Below are 23,319 nucleotides of genomic sequence, written 5' to 3'. Positions count from 1 at the left end.
TAGATTATTTCTGATAACTCATGATAGATGAATATCTTTTCGAGCTCACTTAGAGAAACCCCAACTTCCAGTCTGATGACAGCCCCACCTATGTAACTTACCACTCTGTCTATCATTTCTTTCCAGCTGCACAGAAGAAATCACGGAAGGAATTTGGAATAAAAAGGCTAATGAAAAAGTATCTGGACAGTGGCTATCGAACAGTACTCTGAACATGAGTGAAGCCATCAAAGGGTTTCTCGTGATGTGCTGTGCACATAATTCCCTGGGCACGGCTTGTGAAACAATCCATTTAAGCTCACCAGGTACACAGCAGCTGCTATCGTAATGCACCACCTTCAGGAATTCCCCACTAGAAATTAGTCCCTGTTGTTCATTTTTGTTTGGGGGATTTTGTAAGAACGTAGAGGTTCAGTGTGTGATACCAGAAGGATTTTTGAGTCAGGCAGGAATCCCCACTGAACCTACACTGTTGTGTAGTTCAGGGACAGAGTGACTTCAGTGGAACAGTATTATGACTCATGGGTTAGAGTGATGTAGGTAGAACCACAAACTTCCAGAGCAGTCACTATCTCCCGAGAGGCTCAATTTTAGAAAAATAGATTTAGTAATTTGGAGTTGCTGCCATTTTTCCCTTTTGCTTGATCTCCTTATTTGCCTTTAGCTTGCTGTTTTATAATTTTTAGTTTTGGTTCTTTTTAGAGCCATCCTAAGTTAATTCTGAAGCCTAGCTGCCTATACTTATCCAGAATCAAACCAACATCCTATAACGCATTCTCCATATTCATACAATATAATACCTTCAATATCTTTTTTTACCTGACTTGTCTATCCTGTGGGTTGAAGTAGATATAATTCCTATAATCCCATGATTTTTAAGAATGGGTGCAGGATCATAAAAACTTCCTAGGGAGGAAACTTGTCCTTTATACTACCATGGCCTGATTTTCTGTGGGGAGTAGAACATTTGTAGAGAACTTCAGAGGTTGCAAGTCCTGATGACTCAAGCAGGATGTGTGAGATCGTGCTGTGCATTCCCTGTCAGATCAGGCAGGAATCCTGTCACTGCTCGGTGACACTTTTGTTTTGTTGTTGCAGGTCCCTTCCCTTTTCTCCAGGACAACATTTCATTCTATGCAACCATTGGGCTCTGTCTCCCCTTCATTGCTATTTTAACCATGCTACTTTGTCACAAGTACAAAAAGGTAAACAAACAAACAAGCAAACAAACAAACAAACCCTAAAACTAAAAGGTAACAATTTATCATGGTTTCCTCTCTCTGAAGAGCTGCTTGTTGCTAACTGACTTGTTATTTCATCTCCAAAGCAATTTAGGTATGAAAGCCAGCTGCAGATGGTGCAGGTGACTGGTTCTTTGGATAATGAGTACTTTTACATTGATTTCAGAGAATATGAGTATGATCTTGAATGGGAGTTTCCAAGAGAAAACTTAGAATTTGGTAAGAATGGAATGTTCCAGATGTTTCCCTAGCATGTCCTTTCTGTGGGAAAATCTCGAACCTGCACTCACTCACCATTTATCTTACAGGGAAGGTACTAGGAGCAGGTGCTTTTGGAAAAGTGATGAATGCAACAGCTTATGGAATTAGTAAAACAGGAGTCTCCATCCAGGTTGCTGTCAAAATGCTGAAAGGTACAGTGGAATGATGGCCACAAAGATGGGCGGTGCAGGCTTCCTCCTCCCCTTCTCTTTTCCACCATTTTTGTGGGTACTGCTTGCCATTCTTCAAAGCTGAAAAGGAAGTGAGTTGGGGTTAGTGCCAACCAAATTGTGAGTACAGCATGCAAGTCATGAATCCAGAACTGCACCTCTTCTTCCTGTTCTCCTTGTTTAGTGATTGTTGTTGTTGTTGTTGTTGCTGTTGTTGTTGGGTGGGGGAGGGAGTCAGTATTTGGGGGTACTGTTACTATAGGAAGATGTTGTTGATGCCATTTTGACATAGACTCTGGGTAGAAGAACATATTGGAGCTCTCTGTATTGTTTCTCACCCCTTGCTCCATCCAATCCCATCTGGCTCCCACCTCCATCACCCCCCTCAACTTTGCTCACTTTGCAAGAACCCCCTTCCCCACCCTGCTGGCTTTGCTAAAGTGATCAGTGACCTCCAGTGAACTGAAGTCTAATGGGCATTTTTCAGTTCTCATGTGACTTGAATTTTTAACATAAATCAGCAGGATTGACTTTTCTCCTCTTAAAAGCCTTTTTCTTTTGGTTTGCTTGTCACCATTTTTTTTTCTGGGTTTCCTCCTAACTCACTCACTGCTTCACAGCCCTTTGCCAGCTTGCCTTCTGCCCAGCTCTTTGTGTGGAGTTCCAGGAGGCTTGCTGCTGCGTCCCCTGCCATCTTCACCCCACATGCTCACCATAGGCCATCTCAACCACACCCAGGACTTTACCTGGGTGTGGTCCACCAGTGGTTCTCATGATTGCACCTTCCTCCTAAGCCTCAGGATCATATGTCCAAATGCTTAGCTGTCTGAGAGGTCCCTTTAATTCAGCTCACTGAAACTGAACTCCTCCAACCGCGGCCCTCCATCAATACTCCCTCTTCAGTAATTGGTATGAGTACCCATGACTTGCCACTGTCCACACAATTGGGCAAACCAGAAACCTAGGACTCATCCTTGAAACCATCCCCATTCTAACACCACAGAAACTATTCCCATCAGATTCTGCTTAGTGTCTTTTGAGTCCATCCTCTCTCTTATCTCTATTACTACCACACTAGTCCAAGGTTATCTCTTCTGAAAAGCTGCAATAGCCTTCCAATTAGCTACTCCATATGCATTCCTACTTCCTTTCAGATTCTCTGTACCGAAGTTCAAGTGATGGCTATGAAATGCAAGGCAGATCCTGTCATTTTCCTATCTAACTTTTCCACTTGCTTTTACTCTTGAAACACACTACACAGCCCTGCCTGATTTGTTGTCTGCTCAGCACCCCACCCTGCATTCTCAGACTTCTTTCATTTCCTCCAGAGCACCATGCTCCCTCCTGTCCAGGAACCTGGCACAGTCTGACCCTCTCTCTCACCCTTCCCCTTCCACAGAGTTCTGTTCCACTCCTCCTTCAGATCTCAGCTTAAATATCACTTCTTCAGGGAAACTTACCTTCATACCAAAGACAAGATCAAGTACCTTGCTAGATGCTATCTTAGCTCTCTGTAGACTCTTTGCCCACAGAATTTATCACAATATATAATTATATCTTTGTTTAATTACTCAATCAATGTCTTATTTGCCACATTAGTCTGTAAGCCTCAGGAGGGCAGGGTCTGTATCTGTTTGCTTTGGTCTCTTGTTCCTTAGTCTCTGCCTGTCCTGTTCTTTCCATATAAAGTGTTCTTCTCTCTACCTCCTCACTGTGCATTCACCTGGTTAATTTTTGACCACCTAGGTCTCAACATAGACATTTGGTGTCTCTTTCTCCACCTTTCTGAAGTCTAGGTTAGTGTCCCTCTGATGTGACCTCACAGCCTATTGTAATTATTTGTTCACGTGTCTCCCTTTTCCAGGAGACTCTAAGCTCCAGGAAGGCAGGGATCTGTCTTGTCTATCATTTATTCCCCCAGTGCTTGACACATTGCTTCATATACAGTAGGCACTCAGCAAACACTTGTTCAATGAATGAATGAATGAATGAATGAACTTCAGGTAATGGTATATGAAAGTGCTTTGAAAATGTTAAGCATGCCATAAAATGTATTATTTTGGATATGAGGAATAAGACACGGGCAATTGAAAGCCATGAGTCCCTACAAAACATGAAGCAGCAGAAGACATGAGGTGCTAGTGGGTCACAATGGTCCAAAGTGATGGATCTCACACCCAAGCCCAGATGTTGGAGATATGATCCCCCTGATGGCATCAGCACTCTGGAAAAAAACACAGTAAAGGCTGGGATGTCTTCCAGGAAAAAATAAAGAGACCTGGAAATAGCTAATTAAATCTTCATTGAATATAAAGAAAAGACTATGTTCATAAGAAATAATAAGTTAACAGAGGTGTGGGTGTCTGGTGCCTGGAACCTGGAGAGGGAACACTGAAGACACTGTTGTTGTCTCTAGGGCTCCAGCACCCACCTGGGCAAGGGTTCCCTGGCCAGCTGGCACATCAGCCTCAGTGATACAGGACCTTTGAGTTCCTCAGTGATTACCCCTCTGCTATGCTTCTAAGCATAAGTACAATTTGCCAAGCTATCTAGACTTTTTCTCCAGGGAGAGAATGCATAGGCCAGTGGATACATTCTAGCCTACTCATCAGTTCTGTTTCTCACTATCAATTAATGAGTCTCTGGAGAACTTAGTTACTGAGAAGTGGTCCTTCTCAGCCCTTCACCATTGACCCCACTTACAGATTTAAGGTTGTAGACCTGAGGGCCAACAGGCTGGAGTCGGCCACCCCACTGACATTATTGTCTTGTTTCTCAATGAATCCAACAGATTCAAAAGCAAAAAAAATGTATGTTTTTTCCTTCAACATTTGTATTAATTTCTGTGGAGGAAAAGCTATTGTTTTTATTTCATTCTGTGTTGCTTTTTGAGGGTCAATATTAAGGGTATTTATTTCGGTGGAGGGATACCCAAAAGAAAGGCACATTTTAGATTCAACTTTCATAGTAATAAAATCTTTGAAATCTTTCTTACAGCAGGATATTATTCAATATTCATGTAGTAGTTTATATATTTTTAAAATGTTTATGCAAATCTGCTCTGAACTGAGGAAAGTTTTAATTCATTAAATGACCTACAATTTCCATTTTACTTTAGTTTTACATTTATTCTTTTCCATTGACAGAAAAAGCAGACAGCTGCGAACGAGAAGCTCTCATGTCTGAGCTCAAAATGCTGACTCGGCTGGGGAGCCATGAGAATATTGTGAACCTGCTGGGGGCGTGTACACAGTCAGGTAATCAATTCCCACTGAAAACTCCTAGTCCAACACAGGTTAGCCTAAAGACAAAGGGGGCATTTGTTCTCATGTGTTTCTCTTCTCTCAGTCATGTTGTAGGTCCTCAGACCCAAGTGGAGTTAGACATGAGTGCGCTCTAAGCAGATGACTCAGTGTAGACGTAGGGGATGCCTCTCTTTATTGGGATGTGCCTCATGATTCTAACCTATGTAAAAACAGTCACCACATTGCAAGTATACAGCTTGTAGGTTCTCTCTCTACATTCTTCCCAGCTGTGAAGGGCTACTGGGCTCAGCTGCCGCCCTCACGGGCTGCTTCAAAGAAGCACAACCCAGGTGGGATGTCAAACTTTATTTTCTCAGAATCCAATGGAACACACACCCTGATTCTTTCACTTCTGCCTAGAAATAACCCAAACCAGGGTCATTCTTTCTGGGACAGGTGGCCTGGGACTGGGACTAGAAGAGCAGAAGAGAAAATGGATCTCTGAGGAGATTAGGCCAAGCACAGATTTCTCCCTCCTCAGGCCAAATCAGCATCTATTTACCAAGTGCTCATCATGCAACTGGCTTATGATTTCCAGTTGCAAACTGAAGAATCTAGGTGGACAGTGATTATTGGTGAGGCCACATGTACAAAGGCTAAAGTGGAAGGCAAGAAAAAACTATTGTACTTTCCAAAGGAGTTTGAATGAAAGGCTGACACTGAATTTAAAGTGTAAGAGACAGGCTCAGAAAAAGTTGCACTCTCCCAAAGTCAGGAGAGAAGTGAGTCCTCATAGAGATGTTCCCTGCTGCACAGACATCTGAAAAATTACTTGGTATTCCTTTACTTACCATTAAAATTGTCACTATTTCAGGGCCAATTTATTTGATTTTTGAATATTGTTGCTATGGCGATCTCCTCAACTATCTAAGAAGTAAAAGAGAAAAATTTCACAGGACATGGACGGAAATTTTCAAGGAACACAATTTCAGTTTTTACCCCACTTTCCAGTCACATCCAAATTCTAGGTAAGAGAACAGGCCAAGGTTTCGTGAGGATGTGTCTAGGACACATGCAAAGTGCGACGGTTAAACAGCTGCTAAAAGCCATACTCTAGCATTGTGGAGTAGGGGGGTTCTAAGACCTAGAAAAGTCACTTATCATTCCTAGAGCTTCCCTGTTGACTTGGAACAATGAGACCTTTCTTGCATGACAGGCACTGGAGCTGAGTCAATCTCTGCCCACCTGTGCCTAAATGACACTCTACGCACATATTTAGTTCTGACCACCTGGTTAACACACAGGTATTAGTAAGAGAATGAACCCTTTTTCCAAAGTCCTGAAAATGTTCATAGAGGTCCTGGGAATATTGCACAAAAGAGCTCTAAACCTATAAATTGGATGTATTTATTTATTTATTTGTTTATATTTTTATAAGTGAGATTTTTAAAAAAGATTTCATGTATTCTTTAGAGAGAGGAAAAGGGACGGAAAAAGAGAGGGAGAGAAACATGGATGTGTGTGAGAGATACATTGATCAGTTGCTTCTTGCAAACCCCCAAATGGGGACCTGGGCCACAACCCAGGCATCTGCCCTGACTGGGAATTGAACCAGTGACCTTTAGGTTTGCAGGCCAGTGCTCAATCCACTGAGCCACATTGGCCAGTATAAATTGGACTTAAAAAATAGGGTAGTTCCATTGATGTAATGTGATGGGGACAGAATAAAGTTGTGGTAATACTGGTCTCTGCTCTGCATTGTATACTCCCCCATCTGTGGGCATCCTGAAGGACTCTTGGCCCTGGCAGACTGCTTGTTCTAGTGTGTGTGGATGAGGGCTGGAGAAGTTTGGTGGGATGCTCGTCCTGATCCTTAGGAATTCCTTACTAATTATTGAATACTTGAACATTGTAGCTGTATAACACCTTCCTCTGAGTAAATTTATAGGCATTTATAACACCTTCCTCTGAGTAAATTTATCATTCAGAGGAATGATCCTCTGATAGAATCATTCCTCAATCCACAGTGCTTTCCTGTTCCCCTGGATATGGGAATGCTCTCCCTTATCCTAAAGACAAATTTATCAGAGTCTTTCTATCTTTACTGGGGGACTTTTGGAGAGTGCATTTGAGATCCAGCTTTGTTTTCTTAGCATATGTTTCAGTGTAGGCCTTTAGCTTTCTAAGGCGTGAGACAGACCCAGCATCTAGAGCCGTGAGGCCCCACTGAGATCCCCTTGTATGCCTTTGTGCAGCTCCCTTCACCGATTTACACAGTTCACACTAGTTCATTTCTCAGTTCACATCCTAACTGAGGCAGTTCTACTGTCACGTGTGTTTTGGAACAGAGAGGCTTTCCTGATGCGTCAGGTGTGCGTGACTGGCCGTCCTTGGTTAGTAATAACCCAGGCTGGTGAACTCGGCGTCTTTGATTCAGTCAGTCACTGGGCTATGAAATACACTGAAGCAGTTACTTTTGGAATATCTGTGGCCTAAAAGCTTTAAGCCATTTTCCAAAAATATGGCAACTGTAAGTTGGGGTAAATTTATATTCTGGAATAAATTGAATCATTGTGTGTATGTAATACACACAAAGTTCCTCAGTGAAGAGTTCTGTATCATGTACCGTGAAAGAATTAGCATTATTACTATTTATTAATTTCACAAGAAGAGGAAATGAGCTTTGCAAAGGTCACCTTGAGAAGAGGAGGATGGGAGAATATGTAAGGGTCCCCGTAAGAGCTTTGTGTTACTTGAGCTGTTAACGGAGTTTAGAAACAGAGGACCCAGGTGCAGTTGCAAATCTTTACTAGCTTCATGATTTCAACAAATCATATCCATCTCCCTAAGCCCAAGTTTTCTTTTACAAAATATGACTTTGACACCCACGTGTAGTAAGATCTTCTTGTGGTAAGAATTAAGCAAAGTCATCTTTGAAGTGTTGGGCTCCATACAGAGACCAGGCTCACTCCTCGCCTAGTTAGATGGGCTCAATTACACAGGTGTTTTTAACTCCACAAAAAATGGACAAGTTGGTGCTGTGCTTTTAATTTAAAAGTCCATTTATGATTGCAAGTCATTTCTTTGATAAATTGTATTTTCAAAAATAAAATGTCTACTGAGAAGAAGTACATAAATAATGAAATAATATTTTTCTAATAGTATGCTTGGTTCACAAGAAGTTCAAACACACCAAGACTCAGATCGCACCTCAGGGTTGAATGGGAGTTCATCTCAACCCAAAGGTAATATTTTATCCTAATTAGTAGCACTTAAAAGTAGAAATGAATACAAGAATTCTGTGTTAGCTATCTTTTATTTTCATGTGTAAATGCAAAAGCTTGTTTTACTTTGCTACGGTTATCTATAGGCTTGATGAATGCACACTTGCTTTAAAAGTAGTTAAGAATCTAAAAGATAGCTTTGTTAGATAGAATGGAAGGGCCGATAAAGTGCTTCCCAGATAAGGTAAAGTTCAAGGAGTTCATCATCACCAAGCCCTTATTCTATGGAATGTTAAAGGGACTTATCTAGGAAAAAGAAGATCAAAAACATGTACAGTAAAATGACAACAAACTCACAATTATTAACAACCACACCTAAAACAAAAACAAAAACAAACTAAGCAAACAACTAGAATAGGAACAGAATCACAGAAATGGAGGTCACACGAGGGTTATCAGTGGGGTGGGGGAGTGGGGAGAATGGGAGGGAGGAAGTACAGGGAAGAAGCATAATTGGTAGGTACGAGATAGAGAGGGGGAGGTTAACAATGGTATAGGAAATAAAGAAGCCGAAGAACTTACGTCTACAACCCATGGACACGAACTAAGTCGGGGAGGGAGATTGGAAGGTAGTGGGGTGAAGGGTGGGGGGCATAAAGGGGAGAAAAATTGGGACAACTGTTATAGCATAATCAATAAAATATACTTTTAAAAAAGCAGTTAAAATCAATAGTTTATGTATTGTGAATCTTATGTCAATGTTTAGCTAATAAACACAGAGGGCTATTTTATTTGGTCACATTATTCTTTTAAAAGTCATAAATTAATTAGAGCCATGCTATTACCTGAGAAGTAGAAAAGGTACTGAGTTCTGGAGTCAGGTGTTGGGGTAACCTATGGTTCCTTCACTTTCTGGCTAAGTGACTTTGGATGAATTATTTAACCATCCAAGCCATAATTTTCTCATTTGTAAAATGGGCCTAATGATACTTCTCTCATCAGACTGTTAGAAGGTTATATGGAAGAACATTAAGTGTACAATGTGTTTGGTTGATGTGAATTACTTTCCCATTGTAACAAAACTACCTAGTGCAAAAGAAGAGCATCTGAGACTCCTTGGCTGATCCAGAGGCCATCTGTCACCAGCCCAGCTAAAGAATTAGTAATTTATCCCTCTCACCAAAAAGAGTCTTTAGGTGACTCTTCAGAGGCTGTATAGTTCTCAGCATAAATAGCCCTTGTGTTACCAGGAACACGGTGTGAGGCCTGTACTCATATATCTTGGCACCTCACCTAACTGTGGCTTTAATAACCTCATGGAGATTTGATAAAGCAACTTCTTAGAGTCTTGACAAAAATGAGGACCATTTCTATTTTACAGATGAAATTGAATATGAAAACCAAAAAAGGCTGGAGGAAGAAGAAGACTTGAATGTGCTTACATTTGAAGATCTTCTTTGCTTTGCTTATCAAGTTGCCAAAGGAATGGAATTTCTGGAATTTAAGTCGGTATGTTCCTTAAAGAAGAAACTAACAACAATAACAAAAGATAATTCTGAAAAAGAGAGTGTTTTTCTTTCCTGTTTATTTGAACTTATGTTCCTTAGTCTGCCTTTCCCAGTCTCTTCCACTGTTGGAGTCACCTAGAATGTTGCCTGGCTCTTGGCTAATTATAATATAAAGGCTCAGGGGCCCTTCTTAGATACTGGTTATTAGAGCCCTCCCCAGCTACCCTGACAGGGCCACACAGGAAGTCCTCAGGAATCCCTCCTTGCAGCAGCGGGGTACAGCAGTGTGGGCCCTCCCTCAGGCAGTTCAGGTTGCCAGGCTGTGCCTCACACAGGGGCGTTCAACTGGAGGAATGAGAGGAGGCTCAAATGCAGAGTTCTCTGCTGGCCAAGCCAGCCACCATGGGTGCCTTTGTCTACTCCGCAGTGTCCCAGAGGCCTGCCTACTGCCTCCCCACTGCTCTTCCCAGATCCTTCAGGGCTGTAATGACAAGGTCCAGGAGCCTGCCACCCACCGCGGCTCTATCTCACCTTTGTGTTGTTTCTGTAACTGCTTTTCAGCCCTGCTGTTCTCTGACATTTCAAGTGTCTCCTGCCTACACGCAGATTCAGACCATTCCCCCAGCTACTTTCTGTTCTCGTTTGCTTACCTTCCATTACCCTCTCTTTATTTCCCAAACTTTTTCCTCCTCTTTTTTTTGGGGGGAGGGGATGTCTTTTATTCTCTTCCTCCCTCTCTCCTCCACTTCCCCCCATTTGCTTCCCCTCTCCTCTTTCTCTCTGAATTTGGAGAAAATAATTTCAACCGTATTTTTCTCCCTTAAAAAATTAGTCTCTAATATAATGTTACATGTCAGTTATATCTCAATTTTTTAAAAAATTAACAAGAAATAAATCAATAGCTTTGAAGACTAGAAGCAACTAAACTTCTAAGACATCTTGAGATAAACAACAAAAAACATCTTTAAATAAAAGAAACCTGTGAAATTTCACCAAAGGGCAAAAAACAAGACCCAAATAAATGAGTTCTACTATGTTCATAGGAGAGAATTAATGTTTAAAGGTCGTTTTTCTCCATATTAATCTGTATACAGAAGTGGGTGAGAGTAGGCTTACAGTTTTTCATATGGAAAAAGACATGCAGGTTATGATTATTACAATGGCTTTATTAACTCTGTGTTTTGCATATCACAACTGTAAACCTACTTTTGCCTACCCTAAATTGGGCACAACCCTAGTTAGGAGTGCATGGATCACCCCTACCTCTCCCTTAGGGATATTAAAAGTGCCTGTTACCTTCTTTTCCAAATTTAGGCATCCTTACTTAAAATGGTTTAAAAAAATTACTGTCTCATAGTTTTTCCCACCCCTCATCTTTAAGGCACATTCTTCTCTCCATCTTCTTCCCTGCAGCTGGATTTCTCTTGTCCAAGTTTCTTTATCTGTATCGTCACCTGCATGACTACCATATGTCTACAATAGTACTTTCACAGGGACCTTTATAGATGTTGGAGAGTTATCCACCTGGTTCGTCTGGCCTGGTTGGCTGCCTATTACATTAAGTAAATATTCAAACTGCTCACAATTGGGGGTCAGGGAGCACTGTTATTTCTTCCTTTGGGCTTGTAATAAGAATTTTTGAAGAATGTCCATCTCTCTCCCATTGTTTTCCATGTAGCCTTCCTCCTAAGTCATGATGGCACTGGCTCCTGCTTTTCTCCCTCTTTGGTTGTTCCTCAGGTCCATCTGTAAGCTCTGTGACTCCCTCAGTCAAGGGTCCCCACCCCCAGGCCATGGACCGTTACCGGTCTGTGGTCTCTTAGGAACTGAGCCACAGAGCAAGAGGTGAGTGGTGGGCTAGTGAGTGAAGCTTCATCTGTATTTACAGCCACTCCCCATCATTTGCATTACTGTCTGAGCTCTGCCCCCTATCAGATCAGTAGGGGCATTAGGTTCTCAAAGGAGCATGAACCTTCCTGTGAACTGTGCATGTGAGGGATCTAGACTGTGTGCTCCCTATGAATGACTTAAATCAGTGATTAAACTGGAGCATGATAAATATTGTGTTCCAGCAAGAGCTGGGAACCCAGTGGAGGGACAGGCACAGACCTGGAGAGAAGCAGTGCAGAAAAATCTTTCCAAAAGAAAGCCAGCAGGGAACACGGGATAGGGTCAGGAATATGGAATCAGTATGGACAGAAAGAAGTTTGTTGAGAAAGGTCAACATGGGTTTTTTTTTAAAGATTTTTATTTATTTATATTTAGAGACAGGGTAAAGGAGAGAGAAAGAGAAGGAAAGAAACATCAATGTGTGGTTGCTTCTCACATGGCCTCCACTGAGGACCTGGCCTGCAACCCAGGCATGTGCCCTGACTGGGAATTGAACCAGCAACCCACTGGTTTGCAGCCCGTGCTCAATCCACTGAGCTGAGCTCTGCCTCCCATGAGAACTCACCAGGGCGAGTTCAACATGTTGAATGTGAGATTCAAAGTAGAGCTCAGTCCAGTCAGTAGACACTTGGCTATGCCTATCTAAAGCTCAAGGGAACTGCTGGATTGGAACTGGAGATCTGGGTGATGGTAGTTGCATCCCTGGGTTTGGATGAAGTGGTTCAGGAAAAGATGTGGAATCACTAGAGCAGGAGGAGTGAGCTGCATAACCCACAGAAGGAGGGCTGGCCTCCTTCAGGTCAAATCAAATCTTGCCTGGATTGATGCCATGCAGGTCATTGCAGGGCTTGGCCAGAGCAGCCTGGGCAGCCAGTTAGGAGGCGGGCTGCAGGGCCTGGTGGGGAAGTGGGTGAGATGTAAATGGAACATGCAGGCTGACAACACTCCCAGAAAACCAGATACGGAGGAAAGAGAGCTACAGGAACTTGAGTCTTTATGGTTTTTGCTTTTATTTTTTAAGTATTGAAGATAGACCTTTAGACTTTTGCTACTAGTGCCCTTGTTCTTTTAAAAATCTTCCCTTTTAGAACTAACGTTCTTTTTTAAAAATATTTTTATTTATTTATTTTTAGAGAGAGCTGAAGGCAGGAAGGAAGAGGGAGAGAAACATCGATGTGTGAAAGAAATATCAATCCAGGCATGTGCTCTGACTAGGAATTGAACCAGAGTCCTTTCAGTTCACAGGCCAGCGCTCTATCGACTGAGTCACACCAGCCAGGGCTAGAGTTAGTTTTCTTAACAGACCACCAGGATTAATGCCACACCATGTTTCAATTAAGGGGTTCCTTCTAATTCTGGTTTAGTCAACCATCCCAAATTTATTTTTAGAAATACCCTTCTGAATATTTCTTTTGAGGTTACTCCATTTTATTGCCAAAGCTATTTTCCACGGAAAGGAGATTATTTTCCCCACCCTCTCAATTCTCTAACTGTGCAGGAAGACAGCCTCTGCAAGTCCCTTTGGGAGCTCGCCAGAGGGCCCTGTCTCTCATTTATAGCAAGACGCGACATTGGCTAAGTTTGATCTCCTTCCTGAGAACCTGTCCCCTTTGGTCTCTGGGAATGTCCCACACACAGCACAATGTCTGCATAGCTGGAGAAGGGAGCCCTGGGCTCACTGACAGACTTGGTGACATTTCATGATGACTGCTCATGCCCCAGCAGAGATAAGGCACCACATGAACCATACATTTGTCATCTGTAACTCCATCTGTAAGCCAGGAGAAAGACTGAATGCTCTGAGCCTCTACACCACAGCAAATAACACTCCAATGCCATTCCTTATAGTGCATCCACAGAGACCTGGCGGCCAGGAATGTGCTGGTAACCCGCGGCAAAGTGGTGAAGATATGTGACTTTGGACTGGCTCGAGATATTATGAGTGATTCCAACTACGTCATCAGGGGCAACGTGAGACTGCCTTTTCTTCCTGTTCTTCTGTTGTTTTGTGTTTTGTCTTGTCAGGGTGAACATGTACACTCACTGCAGGGTGTTAATTAACATCCAAATGAGTCCTCACAGCAGTTTGCCTTCTTATGCTTAACAGGTTTTCCCATAGCTTCAGGGAATATTCCATTTGTGATAAAAGTTGAGCAAAACAGCAACACATCCACCCTCGGGCTAGTCAGAATAGATGAGGGCCCTTTGAATGCCAACCGTACTTAGCTTGCTTGCATTTATCTCAGTTCCCTTAACTAAAAAGTGACGATTAAGTTATGTTTCTAATGATGGAAATAGCTAATAGTTACAATAGAGCACTTAAAAATACAATATGTAAATTAAATATTAAATATACATTTCTAAAATGCGCAATATTTAAATTAAATATTAGTCAGTGAATATTCATCATCCTACTACTGTCACACAGGGAAACCTAGAACATGACTAAACTTACTTGTTTTAAAAGATGAGGACAGGTGTGTTATTACAGGAGAGCTGTCAGAAATACTAGATGACAACATCGTGTAGCTAGTCAAAAGAGTATGGTTGTTAAAAATTACAAACCTGGATTCAAGCCCCTATTTTTTTTTTTTGGCTCTTCATATTTGGGAATTCTAGCTGCTTTATTGTCCCTATTTGTGAAATAATAATAACAACAAATGCTGATATCATGCTCACTGTGTGTTAGGGACTGTCTAAGTGCTTTGCTCATATTAACTCAGGTAGTCCTGTAATACCCATTTGTGTGTGAGGAAACCGAGGCACAGACATGTAACCTGTCGGTGATCACACAGCCTATGGTTAGAACGTGAAAGGTCTGAGCCTGTGTGGCCACAGTCCTATGGCATACAGTATTTCACATGAGGATTATACACTGACCTCAGCATTGCGTGGGGACAAACTAATAAAACTTACATGAGAGCTCCTGTCCAGGGTAAACATCCAATAAATGTCAAAAGCCAAACTCAGCTGTATTCCCACTAGACTCGCATAATCATCTCAGCTGATTTTGTGCCTCGTCGTAGCTGAAGTCACAGATATGATGAATGCTCATCTGTGGCTGTGCAGTTTCTGCCCTACCAGCTGGCAGTCTCTTGTGTGGGAAGCTGAATCCTATTTGCAACCACAATTAATTCCTTCAGTTGATCAAATTGATTCTATCAGCTTGTCAGTTTGTGGAGGATTTAAGATAGGGTTTCTCTCTTGAGTTTTGATTTTACTTGGCAGAATAAGTGTGCACTGTGAAGGGCTCCTCCACCCACGGAAAAGAAGCTACTACACAGTGCTCTTCATCTCTGTCTCAATTCCAATCTGAGGCCGGACTCATTCAAAAGCCCGTTTCATGCTACTGGAAACTGTTAAAGCCACAGAAGCCAGCCAGCCTGCTATCATTTCCGAAACTGAGGATGTGTGCTCCCTTCACCACGTTGTAGTGGCGAGCATTTTCACTCTAGTTCTTCCAAGGAATGCTTTAACAAAATAGTGCCCTGATTTGCTAGTATATCCACTCACCTCTGGGCAACGGACTAGCTACTCCTTCGTGGAGAGTTTCTACTGTTAAACTTCCCAAATGCAAGCACAAGTTTTTCTTCAAGATAAGTTTTAAAGAAAGATGGGTGTGTTTTTTTTTATGGCTACTGCATTAAAATGTTAATTTTAAGTGAAACACTTCCGCGTGAGGAATAGCTTTTCTCAAGTAAGCATTAAGAGTGTCCTTAGGAAGATAAAATTTATTTTCTAGTTCACAATAGATAAGAAGTAATGCCTGTCCCCTTGGAAACCTCACCACTGATCTCCTCTTGGATCTTTCACAGGCCCGCCTGCCTGTGAAGTGGATGGCCCCTGAAAGCTTGTTCGAAGGGATCTACACAATTAAGAGTGATGTCTGGTCGTACGGAATATTACTCTGGGAGATATTCTCACTCGGTAAGTTTGACAGTTTGCTGCCCTGTCTGGGCCTGGGTCTTCAGGACGGGCTGTCCCTCTCCGCCCCTCCCCAGCTCCCAAGTCAGAGTGGGTGAAATGCCACCTGGAATGCACCCAGAGCCCCCGAGCCTTACTTCTGTTGTGACAGGTGCCACTTGGGGTTTTACTTGCCGGTGTCAATAGTTCTGTCTTCAGCCTGTACCCCACTTGAGAGCAGGAACCATGGCTTTGCCCTATATAGCAGCCTAGCATAGTTCAGTGTCTGGCCCATGGGCATTCACCACACATGCTTGTTAATTGAGTGAATGAATAAAGAAATGAAGAATGGTAAATGCTTACATTCCCCAATGTTTTCCTCAGGTGTCAATCCTTACCCTGGCATTCAAGTTGATGCTAACTTTTATAAACTCATTCAGAGTGGATTTAAAATGGACCAGCCATTTTATGCTACGGAAGAAATGTAAGTTCACACAGGCTGTAAAGTGGCTGAAATCAGAAATGTGCGGTCTGTCTAGTTCCCAATGCATGACAAAAAAAGTAAAACTTCTTACTGCAAAGCTTATATGATTCCTCTTAAAAAAAGAAAACTCTTCCTTTGTGTTTGGTGGAGGGGGTGGGGGGCAGAGGGGGTGGGGGGCAGTTCTGAACAAAACTGAACCTTTCCTGCCCTGAGGTACTCTCACTTCTGGGTTTCAGTTCCTCTGTTTGAGGGATCCATGAGGGTGATAAGACTCCATTTCCTGACTGCTGTTCATACTATATTTTTTTAAATGAATTTCTGTTTATTGTTGCATTTGTCCTTTCTGGTGTGAGTTCAAAATCTAGTCGAGTACTTGCTACAAAACAAGCGTGCCGTAAACAAGCAGCTCCCTGGCAATCAGTGGTATTTCATTAAGTGAAAAATGTTTCCTATTTCTTTGTTTAGATTTCCTCATCTTGCTGCCTGCTCTGTTACTCTTACAGATACTTTATAATGCAGTCCTGCTGGGCTTTTGACTCAAGGAAACGGCCATCCTTCCCTAATCTGACCTCGTGTTTGGGATGTCAGCTGGCAGATGCAGAGGAAGCGGTATGTGGCAGCACTTTCTCCCTTGTGATGAGAAGGAAAGCAGCGAGAACACTCTTTGCTGGTTTCCTAAGAACCAAAGGCACCAAGTTGTCTTCCTCACCCCAACTTGTCCTGGTCACTCTGTAAAAGTTACGTGGGCTGATATCAGGGCTGATACGCCTGAAACTAATATAATATTATACATCAAGTGTAATTGAACACTTTTATGGAAAAATTAAACTTAATTTTAAAAAAGAGAAAGGTAGTATAGGTAAGACATACTTATTGATAAATGATTGGGGGGAGGGAGGCTTTTCCTGGAAATATCAGCCAATGGACTAAGAAATTAAATGCTTTTAAGCATCAGGTGCAGAAGACTAGACAACTAACTAAAACGTAATCCCTGGCCTATCGTTCCTAATTCAACGTGAAGCTTTGTACAGTGCAATCATGCAATATAGTAGAGTGGGGAGAACACGGACCCAGAGCTGTGAGAGCCAGATACCAGCTCCACCATTCTGCCCACTAATAGCTGTGTGTTTTATGGCAAATCACTTTATTTCTCTGAGCCTTAGTTTTCTCACCCATAGAATGGGTTAAGCTAGATGATCCCTGAATTGCAGGAACATGGACTTATTTTGAGGACTCTTCCTCTTATCAGTACCAACTGGTGCGGCAAAAGGAGCCGTTGCCTAGGTGAAGTGAGCAAAAGATAGTGTCTCGAATTCTGTATACCTAGGTTCAAATCTTGGCTCCATCATTTGCTTCTAATAAGACTTAAGTCATTTAGCCTTTTCTGGGATCTCAGACATTATCTGAAATATAGGATTAACAAACCTTACTTTGTGAAGTTGTAAGGAATACTTAAGGTGAGATATGTGAAAAGACTTACTACATAGTGGGTACTTAGTAGTTACTCAATAAATGTGACTTAAATATAATTGTGATTCTTTAATGAATTGTCTGTCTTCTGTTTTAAAACTATTAAGCATCCATTTTCAATTCTGTGTCTCTCTCAAGACCTGTGTAGATGGTGAGTGTCCTGTTCTCCTGCTCTGACTTTTTAAAAATCACATATAGAAACAAGGTTATTGTCAGGAAATTATGTCCAACAGGTTGGGGGACATAGAAAGCCCCCAAGGGACTGTAAGCTATTGAACAGATGACCTGTAAACAGTTAATGAAACTATGAAATAAACTGAAAGAAGAGTGATAGAGAGAAACAAGAAATGAGCTGTTTGCATAAAGAAAAAGGGTTGAGTGATTTTTACTTGCCAGGGGGTTAGGTATGGATTTGCAGAGGTCTTTGAACTACGGTGAAGAATGCATAGTATTTTGGCCATTGGAGAATGGAGGGTTAGTAGTATGTTCCACGCTGGATGAGTAATATAAAGGGTCAACGTCGAGAAATCAGAATGGGAAATAACTGGTTGTGGCTACGGTATTGGGTGAGGGGGGAGGGTGTGGGAGGAACAAGACGGTGAAGGCAGTGCAACCAACTGCCAGGTCTGGTCTACAGAAAAGATGTGTTGTTACCACCCCTCCTGAAGGGCAAAGGCACACTGTCGTTATGCAGACTGGGCGGAAAGGATATATGTATTTTTTTGTTTTCTAGAAAGAAAACTTCAGAGTAGGAAACAGTCCATTCATTTAACAGTATAACTGATTGTCTAAAACAAATGAATAACAACAAAGACAGTAGCAAGGAGTGGGGAAGTGGAGGAGTCTGTCAAACTTAAAGAATGCACCATCTCTACCTCATAAGGAGTTCTTATAAATAATAAGGAAAACATGTCAGTGCGATATACAAAGGCAATGGAGATAAGCAGACTATTTACAATTAAATGCAAAAAGCCATTGAATACAGAAAAAGATGCTTAACTTTGCTTATCATGAAACATATACAGATAAGTAGGGAGATAAAACATGTTGCTGGACAAAGGGCTAGAGCCTAGAAAGATTGTTACTACCCCCTGTCGGTAAGGCTCTGAGAAAAAAGTCTTCCCACACACAGTTGATAGGAGTAGAAATAAGGAAACTCTTCCACAGGGCAGCCCAGGTCAAGCATATCACAGATCAACTGTTCATCCCCTTTGGTCACCTCCCCCACTTCTCCCAAAGACAGACATGGTCGCATGTGTACTTTTTCACTTTATATCATATAAATAGTCCATCAAAAGTTAATTATGGTACATCAGTACTACAGAACCCTAGGCTGCCATTAAAAAGATATGTGTTTGGTGCTTGCTTCAACAGCACATATACTAAAATTGGAACAATACAGAGAAGATTAGCATGACCCCTGCACAAAGATGACATGCAATTTGTGAAGCATTCCATGTTTTTAAATGACAACTCATAACTATCAACAACTGAACCTAAAAGACAAAAACAAAAACCAAGCAAACAACTAGAACAGGAACAGAATCCCAGAAATGGAGATCACGTGGAGGGTTATCAGTTGGGGGGGGAGGGAAGAATGGGGGAAAAGGTACAGGGAATAAGACGCATAATTGGTAGGCATCAAGTAGGCAAGGGAGGTTAAGAACAGTACAGGAAACAGAGAATCCAAAGGACTTATATGTATGACCCGTGGTCCTGAACTAGAGTGGGGGGAGACTGGTGGGGGCAGGTGCAGGGTGGAGAGGGATAAAGAGGAGAAAAAATTGGGACAACTATAATAGCATAATCAATAAAATGTACTTAAAATAATAAAAAGATATGTGTTCATGTTTAGTAAATAGTGAAAATATGTAGCATGTAAAGTGAACATAGTTGACACATGTAACATATAAACAACACACTAGTAATTCAAAATAAGGTTCTGAAACAGAATCTGTAGTCTGCGCTGGCTGACACAAATTCATGTGCATGCATAGCAAGCTATCTATAATGGAGAGTACCTCTGATGGTCTTAGCTTTTTCTATAGAACATTCTATATTGCTTATATTATCTATATGAACATGTATTAATTTGCTAACCAGACAGAAAAGTAGAGCTGTTTTCATTTTTATAGAAAATAATTAAAAAAAAAACAATTAAACGTCACTAAATTCCCAAGTGAGAACTGAAGAATCAGTCTCCTGTATTATTTGCATAATGAACAGATGTCTTTTTTGGTGGACTTTCTCTTTTGTGGTTTTTCTTCATGGTTTTAGGTTTTCTAGATGAAGATATAATATCTAAAGTAGAAAACAATAATGAAATAAAATATTTGACTATGACTCGATTTCTCCATTAATATAAGGACCAAAATTGCTTTGTCAGTTAATGCACAGAATAGCTTCTAAGGCCTGTGCACACTGAAAGCAAGTAATACTTGGTGATGTAGGCACATAACATGGGAAGTCTTCCTCAGATGATGGGTATTCTGTCTCTTTCCCATATTCAGATGTATCAGAACATGGATGGCCATGTTTCCAAACGTCCTTCTGGCTACCAAAACAGGCGACCTTACGGCAGAGAGGTGGATGCAGGGCTACCCTCTCCTCAGGACCACACTGAAGACTCATAGAGAAACAATTTAGTCTTAAGGACTCCTCCCTGCACCTGCCCACCTTCAACAGGTTATCGATTACCAAAACAAGATTAACTTTACCACTAAGAGGAAATGTATTCTCAACTGCTGCTTTGCTGGACTTTTTCTCTAGAAGTTCTCTGTATTTACTCTTGTTTTCAAAGGAACTTTTGTAAAATTGAATTTGCACAAGGCAGGAAGAGCTTATTGGAGCATCTACCTACATCCAGAGGCCTTCCCAGGCTGGCTTGAGGGAAAATTGTGTACCTAAAGTATAGTATATTCTTGTAAATACATAAAACAGAAGCATTTTGCTAAGGAAAAGCTAATGTGATTTTTTTAATTCTATGTTTTAAAATAATATGTAACTTTTATAGCTATTTAGTGATATATTTTATGAATGGAAATAAAATTTCTACTACAGAAATGTTTGTGACTGAATTGTTTACACAGTATGTTTAGGGCAAGACTTATCTGGAGTTCATGAACCTACTGAAATTGTGATGTTTTGTTGGTACATGTGTATTTTTTTTCCTACTGAGAAGGCCCATTGTTTCATCAGATTTTTTTAAAGGTTTTATTTATTTAGTTTTACAGAGAGGGGAAGGGAGGGAGAAAGAGAGGGAGAGAAACACCAATGTGTGAGAGAAACATTAATCAGCTGCCTCTCATATGCACCCCAACCAAAGACCAGGCCCACAACCTAAGCATGTGCCCTGACTAGGAATCAAACCACTGACCCCTCACTTAACAGGATGATGCTCAGCTGAGCCATGCTAGTCAGGGTTCAACAGATTCTTAAAAGGACTCGTACTGCTGCCTCCCAGACTAGGAGAACAGCTGATGTTGGACATCTGCTGTCTTCTCTGTAGAACTGCTTTGATGCAGTCCCCTTCATCCTTTGAAACTTAGCACTCTCCACCCCATAGGCTTATAAGCTTGGACTTGTCCTCCTTCTTACACGCCAGGTGTAGTTCTTGGTGAAGAATGTGGTGAAGTTCTGCCTCCTCTTTCTTCTTGTCCTCGCTTCTAGTATAGTGGTTAACAAATAAGAGCTCTCTACCACTTTTTAGCTTTGCAATGTTGGGCAAGTAACTGAACTTCTTTAGGTCCCAGTTTTCTCTTCTGGAAAATCAGATAATAATGGTGTCTATCTTACAGGGCTGTTGTGAGAATTAAATGAATTACACATATCTATATGTATGCATATATTACACAAACATATAAATCACTTAGATCAATGCCTGGACAGTAGAGATAATCTAATGTCATGTGTGCTTCCTTTTCTGCTTTTAATTTTTTGCTGTAGATCAGGCCTCCACAAAGTCACTTAGAATACACTGATTTCTTCTTCACCTAACTCTGCTCCCTGTCTCTCCACCACCCAGTGTTTTCTGTGAGCCACAGACAGCTTCATCTTCCCAAAGGATTGATCTGCATCTATTACTCCTGGGCTGGAGAGCTTTCAGTGGTTCTGTGTTCTACTTGCTAAGGTCAGATTCCCAGCATTCGGGCCCCTGCAGCTGGTTCAACTGCATTTCTTATATTAGATAACATGTCCTGTCTGTCTAGTCCAAACCTCCCAGCCCTGTTCAGTGAAGATGTCTAAAGCATTCTCATCTGTTTCTTCTCTTCACCCTCCCTCTACTTGAGATGCCAACTCCCTCCTCCTCTCCCTATTTAAGCCTTTGCTTCAAGAGCAGACTGGTGCTCTGTCTTCTGCTCAGGTCTTTTTCAGCTCTATCCACCATTAGTGATGGCTCCCCCCACTGAAATTTTGTATGGGCTTTGTGTCTGTATTGTCTGCTTGGCTCTGAACATATAGTCTACCTACCTTACATGATGATGTGTTTTCTTTTTTATTTTCTTTTTATTTTTTTAGTTTATACATAATTTGTTTATTTCTTAATTAAAACTTATTTATTTATGGGTTTTTTTTTTTTTACTGTTCAAGTACAGTTGTCTGCCTGATGACTTATTTTCTTAAGTAAACATCCTTTTGAAAATGAAGATACGATTTGTGCCAAGCTGTGTGCCACACTTCTATTTGTATGTCTAGTCAGGACACAATATTTTTTATCTACTTGAAGCATAAAATATGGTTGATATTAAACATTCAAATAATTTTATGTTTTTACTTATAGTAATAGTGAAATTTCTCCTTCGTGTACTCAAATCCCAAAATGCTTCTTTGGGAGAACCACTGTTCAGATTTAAGGTATATTTTCTCCATCTTCTTGTTTAAAGATCATTTTGTTACTCACATGTGTTTACACACAAACACACATGTGGAGGTCTTTGGGGTTTTTTAAACAAATATTTTTAGAGAGAAACAGTGATGTGGCACAGAACTATTGATTGGCTGGCTGCCTCTTGCAGACACCCCGACCGGGGACAGAACCTGCAACCCAGGCATGTGCCCCCGCTGGGAGTCAGACTGGCAGCCTTTCACCTTATGGAATGATGCCCAACCAACCAAGCCACACAGGTCAGAGCCAGAAGTCTTTGTTTTTACATAAGTGGAATTATACTAGTCATACTGTCAAACAGACTTTTTATTTTTCACAAGATGCTGATATTTTTCTCAACTATGTAGTTTGTGTGCTAAGCATTTGCTAATTTCATATGCATTATCTCATTTCACCTTCATAAATACCTTATGAAATAGATACCAAAATCACACTAATTTTTTTCGAAGGAAATTGAAACAGATCAATAACTTGCAGTCAAGTCCCTGTTAACACTTACCTTGCAATTTCTCTTGGGTTCTATTATTATTTTATTTATTGTATTTATTATATTTATTTTAAATTATGATTAAAAAACCTAATATAAGACTTACTATCTTGACCATTTTTAAAAATTTATTTTTTTTCTAGAGAGAGGGTAAGGGAGGGAGAAAGAAAAGGAGGGAAACAATGTGTGAGAGAAATACTTTTTAAAAAATATATATTTTATTGATTATGCTATTACAGTTGTCCCATTTTCCCCCTTTATTCCCCTCTGCCCTGCACACCTCCTCCCAAATGCATTCCCCCCCTTAGTTCATGTCCATGAGCCATACATATAAGTTCTTTGGCTTCTACATTTCCTGTACTATTCTTAACCTCCCCCTATTTATTTTGTACCTACCTTTTATGCTTCTTAGTCACTGTACCTTTTCCCCCATTACCCTCTGCCCCTCCCCACTGGTAACCCTCCATGTGATCTCCATTTCTGGGATTCTGTTCCTATTCTAGTTGTTTGCTTCGTTTGTTTTTGTTTTAGGTTTGATTGTTGATGGTTGT

The 23,319-nt window shown here is 41.1% G+C and overlaps 1 protein-coding gene and 1 non-coding gene across 2 annotated transcripts in view; both read left to right on the top strand.

Annotated features, from left to right (window-relative positions):
* FLT3 (fms related receptor tyrosine kinase 3) overlaps window positions 1–20,469 on the top strand; it is a 59,542-nt gene extending 39,073 nt beyond the window's left edge. The window contains exons 12-24 of the mRNA XM_036018352.1: window positions 127–305; window positions 1,099–1,205; window positions 1,328–1,460; window positions 1,550–1,654; window positions 4,819–4,929; window positions 5,792–5,945; window positions 8,080–8,162; window positions 9,523–9,650; window positions 13,388–13,510; window positions 15,355–15,466; window positions 15,827–15,926; window positions 16,430–16,535; window positions 19,907–20,469. Of these exons, the coding sequence (XP_035874245.1) occupies window positions 127–305; window positions 1,099–1,205; window positions 1,328–1,460; window positions 1,550–1,654; window positions 4,819–4,929; window positions 5,792–5,945; window positions 8,080–8,162; window positions 9,523–9,650; window positions 13,388–13,510; window positions 15,355–15,466; window positions 15,827–15,926; window positions 16,430–16,535; window positions 19,907–20,029 (1,564 nt within the window). The 3' untranslated portion in view covers window positions 20,030–20,469. The remainder of the gene's footprint in view (window positions 1–126; window positions 306–1,098; window positions 1,206–1,327; window positions 1,461–1,549; window positions 1,655–4,818; window positions 4,930–5,791; window positions 5,946–8,079; window positions 8,163–9,522; window positions 9,651–13,387; window positions 13,511–15,354; window positions 15,467–15,826; window positions 15,927–16,429; window positions 16,536–19,906) is intronic.
* LOC114491151 lies at window positions 18,755–18,860 on the top strand. Its single transcript, XR_003683966.1, has one exon. It is a non-coding gene; the product is annotated as a U6 spliceosomal RNA (small nuclear RNA).
* Window positions 20,470–23,319: the final 2,850 nt, after the last annotated feature.

This window comes from Phyllostomus discolor, chromosome 2, assembly GCF_004126475.2.
Source record: "Phyllostomus discolor isolate MPI-MPIP mPhyDis1 chromosome 2, mPhyDis1.pri.v3, whole genome shotgun sequence".
Classification (NCBI taxonomy): domain Eukaryota; kingdom Metazoa; phylum Chordata; class Mammalia; order Chiroptera; family Phyllostomidae; genus Phyllostomus; species Phyllostomus discolor.
Note: the sequence above shows the minus strand (reverse complement) of the source record. Positions and strands in the feature narration are given on the sequence as shown.